At 40.2% G+C, this 19,554-nt stretch overlaps 1 protein-coding gene across 6 annotated transcripts in view; it reads left to right on the forward strand.

Moving 5' to 3' along the window:
- tpk1 (thiamin pyrophosphokinase 1) overlaps window positions 1–19,554 on the forward strand; it is a 75,797-nt gene that overhangs the window by 19,831 nt on the left and 36,412 nt on the right. For all 6 annotated transcript variants that reach the window (XM_080490003.1, XM_080490008.1, XM_080490005.1 and 3 more), the window contains exons 4-6: window positions 275–344; window positions 11,769–11,841; window positions 15,626–15,721. In XM_080490003.1, the coding sequence (XP_080346129.1) occupies window positions 275–344; window positions 11,769–11,841; window positions 15,626–15,721 (239 nt within the window). The remainder of the gene's footprint in view (window positions 1–274; window positions 345–11,768; window positions 11,842–15,625; window positions 15,722–19,554) is intronic.

The following is a 19,554-nucleotide window of genomic DNA, read 5'->3' on the forward strand; positions in this document are numbered from 1 at the left end:
GTCCTGCAACAAATACGAAACATATTTTAAAATTTCTTGTTTTCTTTTGCTCACTTAAAAATAAAATCCACACGTCATAACATTAAAAAAAGAGTGTATTCACAATAAACTCACTTCTGTCTAAATGGACATTAATGTTGACAGCACACATCCAATTTAAACAAGTTCATGTTCTAAAGCTGAATAGAGAAAGGCTTCACTATTCTCTGAAACACTCAAAGCAATTTGCTTGCAGTTACTCCGGCTAAATTATCCCTTGTCTTTCTTTTTGTAGCTCTCCTGAGGGCATGTGCTGATGGAGCTGCCAATCACCTTTATAACGTCACTGCAGGAGATTGCGACCGGTAAGTTGGGGTTGTATTCATTTGCATTAGTTAATCTGTGATGTCTTCATTCGTAGTGTGGGTAACTTTGATCACAGCGATGGCCACATAACGCTGATCCGCATTACCTGAGGGCTAAATCGTGATGAAGACCAACTACAAGGATGTATGAAAAGTTGGGCCACTAATTCAATGAAAAGGTCTAATTGCGTCTGTCTAATCTAAAACAACTTGAATGTTTCTGATATTATTTTACTTTGCAATATCCCCATTGATATAATAACTTGGAGTGATTTCTGTTGATACCGGGTGAAAGTATGCTTAAAATGACTCCCCATGAGGTGACGTCTTTGGGCTGCCACTTACCCATGTCTGGTGTCTGGTGTGTAAAAACACAATGAAAGAAATGGACACATACTATTTATTTATAAAGAAATATGTTTGTGTTTTCACACAAAAGCGGCAGCATACGTCCAATTTTGCGCATTCAGTAGCTCTCTCTGTCTGGTTCCAGGTGCATAATTGTGTTTGTCTGCTGCAAGTGAGAAAATATGAGTGCTATGTGCAGTTCTGGCAAAGTACTGAAGGTGTGCCAACTGTAGCAACATTTTTATTTATTTTATTTTTATTTTTTTGGGTGCGACTAATGGAGGACTGCTGTCAGGACAGAGATGGATCTCGGGGATGACCAAGTCCCTGAAGTGTTAAGGCTTTCACATTAACACCCCGGGTGCGAGCGCCGGTGTGCTTTTTTTTTTTTTTTTTTCTCAGGCCGTGAACTGGATGTTACATATGTTTGCATTTCCCAGCCTCTGTGTGTGTCGTTGCATTTCTCTTGCAGCTGCAACAATTTTAACTCGTTGACGTCTGCGGTGAGGACGTATTTGCATGGGGTTTTTTTTGTTTGTTTTTTAAATTGTGGTTTACAAGTAAAACCAAATTATGTGTATCTGTCTATCACATCTTTGGAGATTTAACCCTGATTACAAAAAGCATTACTTTTAGTTTAATTTAGTAGATTTCTTTCCTGACTATCCTCTCTGAATCCCGCCTGCAGCCCATGTAGTAGAGATGGCAGCCGGGCTTTCTGTTCAGCCTGACTGTTCTCATCATTAACAACATCTGCCCTCAAAAGTTATTCATTACATGGTGCGGGAGGAGTGTGTGGGGGGGGGGGAGGGGGGGGCGATTTTTATGGGTGGGGAAGTGTATATCAATCATCAACAAGTTAAGACGTATTTAACCCAACATTACCATAACTAATGGTCTACTGAGCGAGAATGGAGAGAAGGACGGGAGAGGGAGATGCAAGTGATCAATCAAAGCCATGTTTTATTAGATATTAACGGAACTGGAACCCAGACGAGAGCTGCAATGTTCCAGCGTATCCCAAGGAAGTCAATAGAGGGAGGCATAACAGAGATGTACAGGAAATGAAAAGCAGAAAAAAGATGACTAAAACGGGGACGGATAGCTTGATAAATATTCTGAACCCAAGCATAGATTTATGACAGGGCCTCAGCAGTTGCATGTGGTTCTATGTGCGTATTAAACATACTTTTCTTTCACATGGTTGGGAGCATTATAGCCATTTTCATACATCAAAATGTAACTAAGAAATGTTCCACTATGGCTCACACTATGGATGTGAGAAGTCTCACATCGAAACCACAGCTTATAGACCAACAGCTCCATAAAAGGATCAGTCCCACTGAATTACGTGTAATACTGAACCACCATGCTGCCCCACTGCGATGGGGCATCCATTCATCCATCCATCTTCTATGTCCTTTTATCCAACCCAGTGCTGGGGGGCACTGGAGCTCATCCCAGCTGACTATGGGTTAAGGCATAGTACATTCTGGATAGGTTGCGAGTTCATCACAAGGCAAGCACAGAGAGACCGATGACCACACACACTCACATTCACACTGACAGGCAAATCCAGAGTATTGCACCAGGGGTTTTCCCACTGTGAGGCAAGAGCAGAAACCGCTTTGCCACCATGCAGGTCATGAGGGGCAACACACTGGTATCAGATTCAGTTTTTATAAGGCAGGCCCAGAAATATCCTGCACATTTTGTGTGCTGCCATCATGTCAACCATATTCCCAGCATTGGCTCTGTGAGTTATGTCAGATTTCGTAAAAGGAAAGTCTGCTCGAGGTGGTGTTTTGGAGGTCAAACCAAATTGAAATGTGCAGCATTTCAGTTTTTCCCTAAAGGGCCTGCTTTGAATGTAAATCATGTCAAACCTTTTGGAAAAAGTGATGGCCTTAATAAGATGATGGCCTGCGACTGTGTATTTCCATTCTGTATAATGAGGATGCTGAAGTTTCCGGTCAACCTCCACAGGCTCCTGTACAGCCATAGGAACAGAGTGGGTGGACGGCTTTCCAGAGTCCAAGGAAGAAAAAAAAAAAAAAAAGGTTCTACGTAATTCTCTGTCAAAACAATTCTTAATGCTCCCCATTAGGGATACAGAAAGAAGGGGGAGCTTCAGGCTGAGAATTTATGTCTTTCATGATGAGTCAAATGATGTGATTCGACTATTCTGCATGAGGCATTAGAAGATAAATTCTACATACTTTAATCAAAATGAACTATGCCTCTATTCAAGTAAAAAAAAATTCCACACAAGTGTTCTTTATCATCGTATTTAACAGCCTCAGACATACTCACAGCATACATTGTTGATTTTCCATTCCGGGTTTTCCTGTTGATATTTATGCATTCCACTGTCTGCGTAGTTTTTCCTCTTTAACATACTCAGAATATGCTTCACTTTGATGTTATATGCAGCCAATGCATCTGCCCTTGATCAACCTTTTCAAGCAGTGGCTCATTTCATGAGAATCTGGATCACATATTTTCTTTTTTTAGTTTTGTAATGTTGAATTATCAGTACTCCTTTGACATATTCACATCTGCCATGTTTAGGACTCATAATTGTGCCTACTATGTTGTTGATATAGAAAATGCATAGATATTTTATAAGCGTTTGCATATCTGTCAAGATAAACTTTGTATCTGCCTCTTAATTTGTCAAAGACTGTTTTTCAGTAACTTGCATTCATGGAAACTCATATTATGAATGTTTAATGAATCCTCTAAACCACCGTTGAACTACCATCTAGTGAGGTGACTTTTATTAAGCCGTAACCAAGTTGTAATATGCTATACTACGACGTGACGTCTGAGATTTGTAAATCAAGTGCGAGCCCGTTATCGTTTTTCCTTTCCATATGTTGATACTAGATGTGGTTAATTCAGATTTCATAGATTAGACAGCTGCACTGATAGAAAATAAATGTAATATGTTTTTTTATATAAACTTTTGAATAGTGGCACATTTTAGTTATATCTACAATTTAACAGGGCCACAAAGTGAGAGTCAACAGTGTAAATCATTTCACCTCATAAAAATACTTACAGGACTGTCTCAGAAAATTAGAATATTGTGATAAAGGTCTTTATTTTCTGTAATGCAATTAAAAAAACAAAAATGTCATACATTCTGGATTCATTACACATCAACTGAAATATTGCAAGCCTTTTATTATTTTAATATTGCTGATTATGGCATACAGCTTAAGAAAACTCAAATATCCTATCTCAAAAAATTTGAATATTTCCTCAGACCAAGTAAAAAAAAAAAGATTTATAACAGCAAAACAAAATCAAACATTTGAAAATGTCAATTAATGCACTCAGTACTTGGTTGGGAACCCTTTTGCACGGATTACTGCATCAATGCGGCGTGGCATGGAAGCAATCAGCCGGTGGCACTGCTCAGGTGTTATGGAGGCCCAGGATGCTTCAATAGCGGCCTTTAGCTCATTTGCATTATTGGGTCTGCTGTCTTTCAGCTTCTTCTTCACAATACCCCACAAATTCTCTATGGGGTTCAGGTCAGGGGAGTTGGCAGGCCAATCGAGGACAGTAATGCCATGGTCAGTACACCAGTTACTGGTGGTTTTGGCACTGTGGGCAGGTGCCAGATCATGCTGGAAAATGAAATCATCATCTCCATAGAGCTTTTCAACAGATGGAAGCATGTAGTGCTCTAAAATCTCTTGGTACACAGCTGCATTGACTCTGGACTTGATGAAACACAGTGGACCAAGACCAGCAGCTGACATGGCTCCCCAAACCATTGCTGACTGTGGGAACTTCACACTGGATTTCAAGCAACTTGGATTGTGCTCCTCTCCAGCCTTCCTCCAGACTCTAGCGCCTTGACTTCCAAATGAAATACAAAACTTGCTTTCGTCTGAAAACAGGACTCTGGACCACTCTGCAACTGTCCAGTGCTTCTTTTCCATAGCCCAAGTCAGACACTTCTTCCGTTGTCTTGAGTTCAGGAGTGGCTTGACCATGGGAATACGGCTATTATAGCCCATTTCCCGGACACGTCTGTGAACGGTGGCTTTTGATACCTGGACTCCAGCTTCAGTCCACTGTCTTTGAAGCTCCCCCAAATTCTGGAAGCGGCTCTTCTTCACAATGCTGTTAAGGCTGCGGTCCTCTCTCTTGGTTGTGCAGCGTTTCCTGCCACATTTCCTCCTTCCAACAGACTTTTTGTGAATGTGCTTTGAAACTGCACTCTGTGAACAGCCTGCTCTTTTAGAAATTTCTTTTTGTGTCTTACCCTCCTGATGGAGGGTGTCAATGATGGTCCTCTGGACAGCAGTCAGGTCAGCAGTCTTCCCCATACTTGTGATTTAGTTTACTGAACCAAGCTGAGTGTTTTTAAAGGCTCAGGGAAACCCTTGCAAGTGTTTCGAGTTAATTAGACGATTCAAGTGATTAGTTAAATAGCCTGCTAGTATACTTTTTCATGATATTCTAATATTTTGAGATAGGATATTTGAGTTTTCTTAAGCTGTATGCCATAATCAGCAATATTAAAACGACAAAAGGCTTGCAATATTTCAGTTGATGTGTAATGAATCCAGAATGTATGACATTTTCATGTTTTTAGTTGCATTACAGAAAATAAAGGACTTTAACACAATATTCTAATTTTCTGAGACAGTCCTGTATATCTTAAATGTGCACAGAAAATGCTTTCATGGAGGATCAGACATTCTTATCAAAGGTGCCACTCTGTACTCCTGTGAATCTAACCTCATATCTGCTTTGCTTCAAATGCAAATTGCATTTTGTCTAATTTGTGCACCTAATAAATCCTCTGAGAGGATAACAAGTCAAAAGATGGTTGCATGGAGAAGTCAATGTGGCTGAATGTGGGAAGCTTAAATCACTTTACGCCTGTGTGAGTCTGCATGTGTGGAGGAAGATGCAGGCATACGCTTGTGCGATTCTGTCAGTGTTTGACTAAGCATGTGTATATGTGGAAGAGATTTCCTCAGCATGGTAGTGTCAGCATATGATTGTGCATGCATTTTGGTTTGGGGAAGATAGTGCTGTCAGCCTCAGCAAATGAAGTTGTCACCAGCAGGGCGACTTATTTTTTAAGGCCTAGTGGCAAAGAGATATCTCTGACAGTCCCTCTTTTTATTTGTCATTTTCATTCTATGTTAATCTTGCACTTTTAATATTTTATACTCACCCAATATGCAAACACCTGTTTTTGTGTAGGATGTGGCATTTCAAGATGTCTTTGTGAAATGTGATACAGATCAGCAGTCTGTTAACATTTAAAAGACAGATACATTGGTATTTCTTGCGGGGGTTGATTTTTCTTGCTCATCTGGAAACTCTAAAGAAAACATAATTAGAAGCAAACAGTTGCTTAATCAACATTATTATATCTAATATGACTGCTATTGCAGAGGGCTCTGGCTTTTCACAGCCAGCATCATTTGCCAGTACATCAACCTTGTACAAACCGCTTGGCTTAACTGAGAGAATGACCTGCAAACAGTCACTAATCAAGCAATCAGGATTGTCTTGGGGCCTGTGGTAGAAGACCGAAAACATGAAAACTCAAACACAAACAAAGAAAGCCTTGTCATCCAGCATGTATAATGACCATATATTCCTCTTTTTCTAGATTTTCATCTTTGCTTGCAGATGTTCTACACTCCAAATGAAGTTCATTTGTGATAGACTGATTGAAAATTCCCTACTCTCTAATGGTCTGTGTTGCAAATTGATGTGCTGAGTTGAGTTGATGAGCAAAGGGAGCTGGGCCTTGCTTTTTACCATCTGAGCTTGGAGCTTGATTTTTCTTTTCCTACAGCGTGTTGTGCGAGTTTATTGTATTTGAAATGTAGCAATTAAGAGTCATTTAAGTTACAATTACCTTGATTTTTCTTAATCTTTCCTGTTCTCTGTAGGGCACTGAACAGCCGTGAAAGCAAAACAGAGACTTGCAGGGTGTTTAGGCTTGCCAGTATTGCCTGCAAGCGTGTGGTTCCGTCTCATGGTCATCATGGATGGTTTTGCCACAGCAGTTTTACTGAGGTAGCAGACTGCAGCTCCTGGGGATACTGGATTGGTGGAAGAGAGTCCATTAACAGACTCTATGCTCACTTTTTGGACTCGTGACACTAACTCCACATCGCCCTACAATAAGACTCCCCCCCGTCATCAGGACAAGTGTCCCTCAACATGACCTTCGTCGAAGTGAGGAAGAGCCTGCTGATGATTAATCTTTTCAGGTCCAGAAAACATAAGGGCATATCAACTTTGAGGTGTGGAGTAACTTCTTCAGCACATCTCTGTCCCAACCTGTCGGCCACCATCATACCCATTCCCAAAGGCTCCACAGTTACCTGACTGGCTATCGGCCAATAGCTTTCATCCTGATACTTAGTATTGTTTTTTTTATTGCTCACATAAAGAAACGCAGCTGCACCATAATCACCCACAGAGCCTGGGTGACCAACTCATCACACTTTTACTGAACAGCTCCATCAGCAAATGAGTCCTGGATTTTCTAACAGACCACAGTCTGTTTAGATGCACAACATTTCCTTTACTATCTCCCTCAGCACCCAGGGTAACTTCCATCAAGCACATTTCTATTCAAATGTGGAGATACACATTATGAGCTGTCAAAACAATAATTACTTAAGTAAAATACAGATATGTGACATATCCACTTTAATACTTTATTACTTAACCATTTTTGAATCACACATATAAAAGCAACAAGCAGATTGGCTAGAAGATAAAGAATTGAAAGCCAACATGAATCCAAATGCAAGAACACAGGAAGATGATAAACTTTCCATGTTTATTTTCCATGTTGCTCCAGAACAATTGATGGACTGGGCCTTTATTTTTTAACATCATCAATTTTGTTTCGCCCTCATAATGTGCTGTGCAAATTTATTGCAATACAATCTAATTAAAACTATAATTATCTCTATTTGCCTTCATGTCTCAGGCTCACTTTAGTACACCTAAGAGAAACACAGAGAGTTAATAAACTTAGTTGATGTGTTTTGGATGTGTCTGAATTATGATTGACTGCTGTTATTACATCTCTACAGTCATTTAGGTGGTCACCCGTGGGATTAAACACTGGATCATATGTGAAGAAAGTTTAGAAATGAGTATACACACACACAGTTTCACATTCCTGAAACTTTTTCACTCTGTGTAGGTTTACATCATCATGCTCCATCACACATACATGAGCTGGTCATTAGGATCCGATTAATTTTTTGTAATTTATCACTTCATGTTAAAGGTTAGGGTTTGAGTTCAAACCACAAGCTCGAGCCTCGTTCCAACCACCACAACCACAAGACCAATTTTTTGTGAGATATTAGAGACCGCTTCCCTTTTCCTCTCTGTGAGGATAGTTTATATTTACATAACTACAAGTGTTTCCATCTGGACAAATGACCAACTATGATGTCTGATTTCTCCTCAGAAATCATGCTCACATTCATATGTTAATTCAGAAACTTGTGTTTGGGCAGAGGTAACATGAGTCGGAGGGCTAAACATGTCGGAAGGCTTCGCTTTGGGTTGTTTGTGTACATAGGTTGTGAAGATGTCTTCCAAAGTAATTACTCTTCCTCCTCATGCTCCCTTTTTGTCTGATTGGGGGATGAAAGAAGCAATCAAAGCCACATCTTCTCAAGTGACTACAATGTGTCAGAAAAAGGAGTAAATTGTTGTGATTCAGGAAATATTGAACTGCATAATAAAATAAGAACATATGCAACAATTTTGTGAACCATTAGTGGACATATGGAGGGAAAACATTCTCAATTTGAAAACAGCACAGGCAGAAACAGAAATGAAGAAGATAGACAAATTTATAGGAGAAATATAATCTCTTAAAATGAACAAGGGAAGCTGCTGCGAAGGGACAGTAAACCAAGTATCACATAGCAGAAATGTGAAGCGAGTGAAAAAGCAGAAAGACTAAGCTGCCGTGGAAGGAAGAGGTGTATGTGTTAGAGAAGACAACGAGTTAGAAGGGACAGGGACGCATAAGCTGTCTAACACACAAATAACAAACACACGCGTATACACACAACACAGGCAAAGGTCACCATTGCCATCTCGCCACCCAGTGCTCAGGCAAACTGGTGGTAAAATGCTCTATTTCCCATTCAAATTAAAGTGTCACTTAATATTAATACGGAAGTGAAGACTGTCAGACACACAACATGCAGCTTCACAAACACGCGCAAACAACATTTAAGCTCCATGCACACAGACACCAGTGCAGAATTTAGATCTGCGGCTGGTCAATTACTCTCCGCCGATGGTGTCACGCACACAGGTCACAACCGTGTGTGCGTGTGCGTGTGCGTGTGCGTGTGAGAGAGAGAGAGAGAGAGAGAGAAACTGATCAAGCCCAGTGCCACGTCTTGTCCCATCTGTCACATGAAGGTTATATCTGAATGCAATTGTGTCCTGTATTATGAAAAGGAGGGCAAAATGGACCTGCTTGTGTGTACCTGTATAGCTGCTGATGTGTGTGTGTGTGTGTGTGTATATTGTCTAGGCGTGTGGGCAAGAACAAGAAAAGTTTATATCTGGATTTCTTTTTTTCTTTCTCCACCAGGTGCGCTTGTGCTTGTTTGTCTTTGCTCTTGTGTGTGCACGTCCCTGCACATGTGTGTGGCAGCAGATTGCATTCAATTGCCGCTCTGTTTGTCCTTCTGTATCTCATTGGTGTAAATGGGAACGCCGAGGAGGGAAGGAGGCAGAGAATAATCCTCATGTATCTCTTTTCCTCAACCGACCGGAACATCGCTCTCGCCTTTGCTGGGGAGCACACATACAAACAAACGCACCACCCAACCAACCATGAAATCGTAATGTCAGACCTGTTAATACCTCTAGATAGCTGCAACTGCATCCTTGCCCCTTACGCATAAACACGCACACATAAATGGAATAAACAGAGAGCTATCTATCTCACTCTGACAGGAATACTCAACTCACTGGTGGCTGGTAGATTTTTGGCTGTTTTTACTGATAGCTGCAACACAGCTTGTTAATTCCTCCACCCAGGGAATGTAGGATTCCTCAAAACACAGTTGTGTTTGGACGAACGAGATACGTAGCTAATTTTAGATTCAGGATTGAAACACTGAATGCATACGTATTCCCAAACCCCTTCCCCAGTTTAATTGGCAGCTGTAATACTTTTAATTGCACTTATTAACATGTTTATTTCTGCCTGCTTAAGTCAGGTAACGACTAATGCGCATTTATTTGTTTTGTGATTATTTTTTTTTTGGGAGGGGGACTTTTGGTTCTGTTTGCAGTAAATAATTTTAAAGTTGTGCTCGTCTCCAGATTTGTCTTTGTGTTTTGATTTTTCTGCCATACTGACCCATCTTACCCGGGGTTCACTCTTGTATAACATCAACAAGTCTTTCTTTTGTCCCAAGCAGCTGTGAGGTTTTAAACACACTGACATGAAGTAGAAACACAAACAAGAAGACTGTATTGGGGGGGGGGGGGGGGGGGGGGCTCCCTTAAACAGAGCTAAGCTTTAAAACTAAAAACCTTAATTCAACTTGAATCCAAATGAGATAAACACCTAACTGAAACAAATTGTACAAACCAAAAAAACACCATTGGTAATCCACCCCTATCATATCCTAGTCGGGAACAAACTGCAAATATCGTTTCATTTGGAACTTGAAATGGATGCAAATAAATTGTGCATCCAGCACTGTCATCTTGGCCTATTATGTATTCGATGATTGTTTGGTCTTGATCCAATCAACGGCACAGCTACACTCGGTCATTTATATTTCCGCCTCCTCTGATGGGATACGACCTTCCTCAGGTGGCTCCTAAATTCTCCTGTAGACATCTTGAAATATGCACAGAAGTTAATAATTGTTGTCCTGCAGCTGGGACCCCTCCCTCGACATGTGTACTCCATCAGTACATTGGCACAATACCTGTGGATCTCCTGGAAACACGTTTCCTCCCCTCTGCCGTCATTGCTAGACGATGTTTTATTCATAATTTTGTTCAAAGGAGTGAGCTGACGGAGAATTTTCAAACTTGTAATTGAACATGTGTCGCAAATTTGCATCACTATCGGTATGACTGGTTTTGATGTGAAATATTCCCCAGTGAATATTTAGCATTTTCCTTTGGTTCATTCGTTTCACCTCTGGTGTTTACTATTCTTTAGGGCTGATTCGAGAACTTGCCAAAATATGTCATTTTATTTACCTCTGAATTATTTTCCACCTCAAAATAGGTACACAGATATGTGGAACATACTAAAAACTGAATCAAGTTTGATGTTGAAAGCAAGCAAAATGCTTGGGTTTATGTCACCGATGTTTAATTGTGCAACTGCAAATTGTGTTTACCTGTGGTATTAAAACACATTGTAAAAATAACGGCGAGAACAATTATTTTCGGTGTCATCGCCCCTTTTACTCTTGCAACATACCGACTGATCATTAACTGAGCTCACGTATTAAAACCGAAAAATAACCTGCGGGTTTTCAGTCTCAGTCTAATGGAACAGGTCAGATTCCAATCAACAACAGGTACATCATGATCTCTTTGTGTGTATGTGGGAGAAAAAAAAAAAAAGACAGATTGCTGTTTATCATACTTCTTGTGATTAATGAATTAATTCGCCTCCAGTTTTGTATCCTTGTGTTTTTATGTTTGTTCTTTCGGTTGCTTTCAGTATGATGCCATGTTTGCAGATGTATTTTTCCATCCGTCTATGTATATCGGCAGTGAGGCGTGCGTGCGTGTGTGCACGTGTATGTGCGTGTGTGACAGGGCCAGGCTCAGTGCCACAGAGAATCACCCTGTCAGTTTCCATGTCTCTTCGTCTTCCCCGGCGGCGTCACTCCTCTCCCTCACTGCACAGATCAAAGAGCTGACACATGCCCCGATGTCCTCTCTCTCTCTCCTTCTCTCTTCTATCTCGACTTCACACTCTGTCTCTCCGTCTTTCTTGCAATCTTAACCTTCCCTCTCTGTCACTCACCCCTCCTGTTCTATCCTTACATCCAGCTTTCTCCCCGACTATATCAGTGGGGATTTTGATTCCATTACTGCGGAGGTCAAAGCATTCTATGCAGACAAGGTGAGTGGAACAGAACTTGCACACACTCTTAGACCTACAGGTGTACTCTCGCAAGCATTATGGTTTTAGAGACATAAACTCAATACATATTCTGGTTTTCAATCCACCACATACATTCCATTTTTAATGACCTTGGTGTAAAGGCATTTTTAGAGAGTTGTGTCCCTTGGCAGTATATACTGCGTATATGTGTGTTTATATATATATATTTCTAGGAAGATTGGCTCAAGGTAAGAAAGGATTTCCACTTGTGCCTACACAGGCATGGACTTTTGTGTTTCATAGTTTACCCAGTAAATCACATCCTCCCATCTGTTACAGACTGCCAGTGGAGAACAGATCGCACCAACAATGACACTGTAAACATTCTGTTGTGAGTAGTGTTTGACATCTGTTTGAATTTAGTGAATCTTTTTTCATCAGTATATTACGGCCGGCAGTTTAGTTTAGATGGGAAGAAGCACAATCACCTCATCCTGTGCAGAAAAACGTATGAAACATTCCGTCTGAATGACTCCTCGGGTGTTCACAAAATCTTTAATGGGCCAATAAAGGACAGTGCTGTCACGTCACTGTGTCCGTTTGGTTGTAACTTTGAAACTGCTGAAATATCTGTTTGAAGTTATTGTAGTCACATGTCGCCGTCTCAGTGAGCATCTTTATTTGACATAAATATCTATAGAAATAAATGCTCTGCACATACAACATATGATCTAGTAGTCCGACACCAAAATGCATAAATCTATTCAGTTCAATTCTATTTTATATCTATAATACCAATTACAACATAGACATCTTAAGGTACTTTTACAGAAAAAAAAAAAAAAAACAACCAACTCGAGCACATAGATGACACCAGAAAGGAAAATTTCCCATGGAAGAAAATCCAGCAAGGGTTAAAGAAAAGATAGACGTGATATAGAGAGCAACAAACAAACACACCAACTGCAAGCTAATCCACTCGCTACAGATTTAATAGGAGCAGGACGCACAAATCATAACCTTTCAGTTCCTTCTTCAGAGATCCTGAGGTACCAGGAGATACTGAATTTCAGAGATTGGCATTGTGAAATGAAAGTAAGGAGTAAAGAGTAAGACTAATAAATACTAGTATTCAAGTTACTGACGACTGTCTTGTACTTGCACAACCATTGACATGAATAATATTTCTGAATTTGTCATGATTGGATTACTGTTACGAGCTACAAAAATTAGACGACACTGAATTATATTGTACTGCATACTGATGAATGTTTTCAACTTCGGTTGCCACTGTCAGGCTGTGAAATGTAGGAAATTAACCTTGGGCATCTTTTCGTTTATAGTGCAGTTAAACCAGTGGAAACAGTTACATAAGACCCAGTTGTGTTAGCAATGAGTGGCTGGAGAGTTTTTAAGGGTGTTGTTCAGTTTGACTTCATCAAAGTCAGTCTTATCCACGTTTCTGAAACTGACATATGATGTTTACACAAACAGTTCATCTGAATGCAGCCACTGTTACCGTCAGCAAATTAGGCCAATAGCAAGTCAAAGCATTATAAACTCTTGGACAAGTTTTCATCTGGAAAAGAAAAAAAAAGACATGACAATTTTTGACTGAGAGCAATGTTGTAAGGTTATTAAGCTTATACCATGCTGCCAAAGCTGACTCAGGTTAAACAGCTCCCTGTGAGATCCACCTGCAGTGACAAGAACACGCAGACATGAAAGTCGGTAGAGGTGTGCAGTCAGAGACGACTTCAACTGTCGGCACTTCACAGACACATTAAGACCCATCATCAAAAAGCACTTTTGAAGTTGCTCACAGCCACTATTTAACAATATAACTCTCCTGCTCCACACCTACGGTCAGGCTGACCTAATGTCTCTTTTTATGTTTAGCTTTGCTTCTTCACACTTTTGTACTTTTTTGCAGAGACATTATAATCTTTCATTCCTTTGACCATTGACATGTTAATTCCCCAAACAGGACCAATTTTCCAACTATCAATTAGGGCTCTTTGGCCATAAACTATACAGTTAGTAAATCAGGCCCTTAGTGTCATGAACTAAGATCCTGCATGTAAAATAGATGGGCCTTTCAGTTTGTGTGCATTATGAATTGGATTTCAAATGAGGGTTTTTCACGAGCATTCGGCTCCATAAATTATATTGCTCCCGTTTTTCTTTGCTTGTGATTGCCATTAAAAAAATAAATATATAGAAATCACATTGTCTTTATGATTTATGGTGTGTCAAATTTTGAGGAAAAATATTAATTGAATCCTTTTTGGAATGTGGCAGTAATGTAAATGTGGAAAAAGTGAACCTCAGTGAATACTCTTTGGATGCACTGGACATGCATGCTACTCATAGCCATAGATCTTAAGCTATTCGCTGAATTTCATTACATTTGCTATACTGGTCCTTCTAGTGGATCCCAGGGCTTCAGCATTGTCATCGACTGTGTGTCACACATCTATAACATAAACTTGTTAGTATCGTTAAAACGCAGTAATGCTGGAGAACGGCCAGATATTGAAAGTGGAAGATAGCTGCGGAAGAGACACAGAAGCACTCATTTACCGCACATTTATGACAATTATAGCCATAATATCAAAGATTTGGCTTTGCCAAAAATGTATTCAAGCAGTCATATTAAGGCTAACCTATTCAATGGTGAAAACAGGTGATGGAAATCATTGCATGAAGTAGACTTTTAATAGTTTATTCCAAGCAAACTGTGAAACCAGAAGCTCTGTTCAATAAATAATGAACACAAGGCAGGTCAAACGTACTTGCACACACATAGACAAGCTCATTATTGCAACATCCATGTGATTTTTGTGCCGTGTCACTCGGTGAGTTACTTTGATCAGACTCCTCGGATGCCAATTGTTTATAGTTTGAAATGCAGATCCAATAGTACAGCACACGCACAAACGCACGCACGCACACACATGATCACACACTGTGGTATGCCGTCAGCTGTTTCACTCTTCTTTTCTCTCTCTCACCCGTTCCCCTCACTCGGTAGCAGCCTGTTATATTAGACCCTTTTTCACAAATATCACACAGGTTGCCTCAAAAGAAAAAAACCAGCCATGCCGTTTTCCATGAGAGAGAACAGACGGTAATTCTTTTGAAGCAGAACAATGGGAAAGTTTGAGGCATTCCTTCAGAGATTTGTGGCAAACAGTGAATAATTCTGCATAAACGGAAGGAAGAGAAGAGAAAAGCATCCACAAGGGAGTGAGGGAGGGAGGGAGACAAGGGGAGGCAGGGATGGAGAGATGATGGAAGACGGGGTGGTGTGGTGTGGGGTTGAGAGGATGGATGGGATCAAACAGAGCACAGCGAACAAGTGTGTGTGTGTGTGTGTGTGTGTGTGTGTGTGTGTGTGTGTGTGTGTGTGTGTGTGTGTGTGTGTGTGTGTGTGTGTGTGTGTGTGTGTGTGTGTGTGTGTGTGTGTGTCAGTGAAATAGGGAAGTTGGTGCGTTCCAAGAGGAAAGTGACACGGTGGCAAGAGAAAGAGATAGAAAGAGTGAAAGCCAGAGTGCGGTTGTTTACCTGGATGCTGTAGTTTAGGGCCACTGACTGGAACCTCTACATTATTCAGCAACACAGCCCGCAGACAGCCAGACAACACTAAAACACTGATTTATACCTCTCTCCCTTTCTGTTTTTCTGTACCCTCTTATCCCTCTATCCCTTATCTTGGCCTGGGTATTTGTTTCGGTATCTGTGTACATGTTTTGTTACTTCTGTATGTGTTTCCATCAATTGGTTTTTTTCCCATACATAGGGGTGCAAGCTGATCGAAACGGCTGACCAGGATCTAACAGACTTCACCAAGTGTCTTGCTATTATGCTTCAGGAGATTGAGACAAGGCAGTTACAGGTAAAGTGTGCATTACTCATTTTCTTTGGTTAGAAGATGGGCTGGCCGTTCTACAATTAAAACAAAAAAAAGTTTTAAAAACACATTCAGCATCCAAATGTATCAATTTAACAATAAAGCGATGGTGCTTAATGTAAACACATCTCTCGTCTGAGGATTTCCTCATTCTGCTGGTTCTTGTGATGGTTTCTCCCACCCTGAAGATGCCTTCGGGATGAAGCTTACCAGCAGGACTGAAGTCTTCCAGCTGAGCTACGCTACTAGACAGTGGATCAAACACTTTCTGGAGCATTTCTCTGTCCTGGTTTCACTCATACTGATAACAGGAGAAGATTATGATGCACAAGGAGTCGACCCTTGTGTAGCTGCTGGGGAATCGTGCAGTGCTGTGGCCAGCTGAACTTCAGAACTTCCATATAAGTATGGCAGCGCCCTGGCCATCGATTGTTTTCTGCAGGCGAGTGCCGCTCTAAATCTGCGGGGCGGGGTGATGCTTTTTCCCAGAGTAATATATTTTTTTCACCTTTTCAGTTTTGAAAACAAATCATGATAAAAACGAACAAAACGGCGTTATTCATATTACCAAATAAACACTTATTTGAAAGTGTAATGGAAACCAATTACAAATTTTAAATACAAATAATGGCAAAACCATGAGACTCACCAGTTATACCAAATTAAATGTACATAACTGTGATTAATAGACACGCTTTTTATTGTCCATGAAACTCAACAGCTGTTCACTGAAAATCTTATGATTTCAAAAGCATTATCGTCTGACATTCTACAATAATTACTACTTTGAGTGAAACTAAGCATGTGTGGCGAGTGGGTTGGTTCGGCCGGGGGAGTGCAATGTGGTTCAAGCTCTGAGAAGGGGAAATCACACAGTTTTGCACTTAGATGTGCGTTTTATGCTCTTATTGTTCAAGTTTCCCACACAAAGACAATTCTGACACACAATTCTCTTTGTGAGGGCATCATGCTGGATAAACTGATTGTTATGAACTCTGAAGCACGCTGAGTTTTTTATCGTCTGTCTAATTGTTACGTGATGGTAAATAGTCAAGTTGTGTTGCAAGATTTGACTTAGGATGCACAGCAAGCACAGAAAATACACTTGGATTATTTCTATTATTATAATAAAAAATAATTATACAACGCTTCCCGGAAAGTTTCTGACTCTTGTGCCCTTAAGCAAGACTTTGGTCCTCAGGTACCCGTGATGTTTTGTGAGGTCAGTGGTATTGAACCATGTTTTTCTGGTGGCAAGTCTATGGTGTGAATATGTGTGGGAGTAAGGATATATAAAACAGTCTCTGCGGGTAAAGTTGATCCAAGATGCATACTTAACATTTCCAGAAGGAATAAGGGTTGAAGAATATCATTGGAATAACATTAGGCATATTTACACCTACTCATAACATGATTTTTCAGTTCTTCAAATTCAAATGTGTTCTTTTTTTTGTTGTTGTCGTCGTCTTTTAAAAATGTAAAGCATTTCCCTGACAACCTACATCCAAAACTCAGGAGCGAGCTGCCAGCTAGATCAGAGCCTCATGCCCAGCCAACTGCTGCAGAGCCACACACACATCAACTTGATTTCCATTCTGATGCTCAAATGTCAACTAAAGAGCACAGAATGCACATAACATGAGGAAAATACGTAATATGGCAAACAGTTATATTTTCAGACTCCATTTTGTGTTTGTTCCTTCTTCAGCTTCTCATCCTCCCTCTATTTTCCCTATTATTAGCTGTTTTAAGTAGCATGCTGAGTGTTGTCCCAATCACTGCCAAGTGCCCTAATCACTCAGCGTCTCTAAACTAATGAGAGGCCATGGATGAGACCCTCACAGACGAGCAAACATGTATCTCATCCCTTATATACACGTGTTGCCACATTTGTCCTCAGTCTTGTTGATAATGAATCTGCCTTTAAACCAGCATTTTGTCCATCAGTGTAACTCTAAGAGGTAAGAGTCTGGCAAGATACTTTGTTAGTGTTGCTGATCCCTTTGCGATTGTTTGTTAGGTCAGATTATTCCTCTCTCCACTATAACCATTCCTAGATTACTAGTTCCCTTCACGGGTTAGACAAGCAAGGCATTTTTAAATAGTTAATTATGATGCTTTCTTTTTCCCCCCATACTCTCAGCAGTGTCCATCCACTCAGTTGAAATAAATGAAAGTCACAGATAAATTAACAACAAGGTGATTTACAGGTTACCAAACGTTGTGCTGTTTGGGCTTTGGGATTCAGTATTTCAGCCCCCAAATGTTTTCCTCCACACAGCTTAGAGCTCAATTTGGAGAATCTATTTCATATTGTGTCAGGTGAAATCCCCAAGAATGGCATCGGAGGATTATAGTGGGTGGATAAGTACATGTTTGTTTGTTTGTGTGCATATGTATTTATCTATGTGAGTGTGTTTCATTTTGTGCACATTTTGAGAAGTGTTTATGGAAAGCTTGTTTGCATGTGCATGTGTGTACGCGTGCGTGCGTGCGTGCGTGAAATCAGAGCCCTTTTTCTAAATATTTGTTGAAGTGTGAGCATCTATGTTGTATAAATCTCTTTGTGTATCTTCTCACAGCTTGGTCTAGTTTGCGTTTCCCTCATGCGTTGCTGTTGCAGACCTAAGTGGCACTATTGTTTTCATTTTATTCAGTCTTTCTTTAGTTATCTGCTCATCATCCTCGATAAATGGACGCGTGTTTTTGTGCTGGTGCCGGAGCCGGCGCCGCTCGCTTGGTTCCCCCAGCCAACCACGAAAGAGAGCAGCCGGATGTGTACAGCTAGCTTGTTAAGTTTTCTTTATTCGGTCGTGAGATTCTCCATGCGCTTCTCGTTGTTTTGTTTTTAGTAAACAAACATGAAATAGGAACAAATAGAAATTCATGCAGTTATATAGTGTTTGATATGCGAAACCACATCAATAGAAATGCTGATGGAAAATAAAAGCCGAGCAAGCCAATGTGTCACTCGAGGTTGAAACACAATTCATAGTTTTTGTTTTGTTTCTATAGACATTGCTCCTTGTAGTCTTTCATCATTCCTCTCCTACTTTGAGTTTTTGTGTCCTCCAATGTGGTCGCTAGGCTGAAGATGTGTCGGGTTGTTCCCCCCATCCCCCGGTACAATTTAGTCTGGTTGGGGAAAACCTTTATTATAGAAATTACACACGATTTTTCCCTGGAAGTGAATATCAGTGGTGCAAATAAGAGCTTATGATTAAATAAAATTCCAGATGATATTTATGTTTTCTGGATCGTACCATTGATTCTTATCCGGCAAGTTTCTTCCGAACTAAAAACAATGAGTGGATTAAAGTCACTGAAACCATGATTTAATAGTTGCTCCAAACATTGAGGTGCATGTCATTTTTGTTGGATTTTCAGAAAGCAGTGAAAATGATACCGATGTATGACAACTCTAAGAATTACAACAACAACAAAAAAGTTGTGTTTTTGCCTTTTTATAGAAAGACAATACAGATTCCCAGTTTTCCTGATTGGTGTGATTGTTCTGGAGCTGAAAGACCAAATTTCCCACATTGTACTTAATATATCTATCTGGTATAGCTGGCCGAGAAGCAGACATCTTTTCAAACACCATTTTTTCCTGAGAGGATTTCAGCTTGTAGAGTCCAACTAGCACTGCTTAAATACTCCCTCTTAGTGTTTGTAGGAATTTTATGGAATACTACAAAACAGTTTTGTTTTTTTATTGCTCCATCTCTGGATGTATGAAGTTTGGAAAAACTTCTGGACTTGTTCTTTATCTTGTTTATTTCCCAGAAGTGCATTACTTACTATTTCTGAATCTTTAA

This window comes from Lipophrys pholis (genome assembly GCF_963383615.2).
Source record: "Lipophrys pholis genome assembly, chromosome: 20".
NCBI lineage: Eukaryota > Metazoa > Chordata > Actinopteri > Blenniiformes > Blenniidae > Lipophrys > Lipophrys pholis.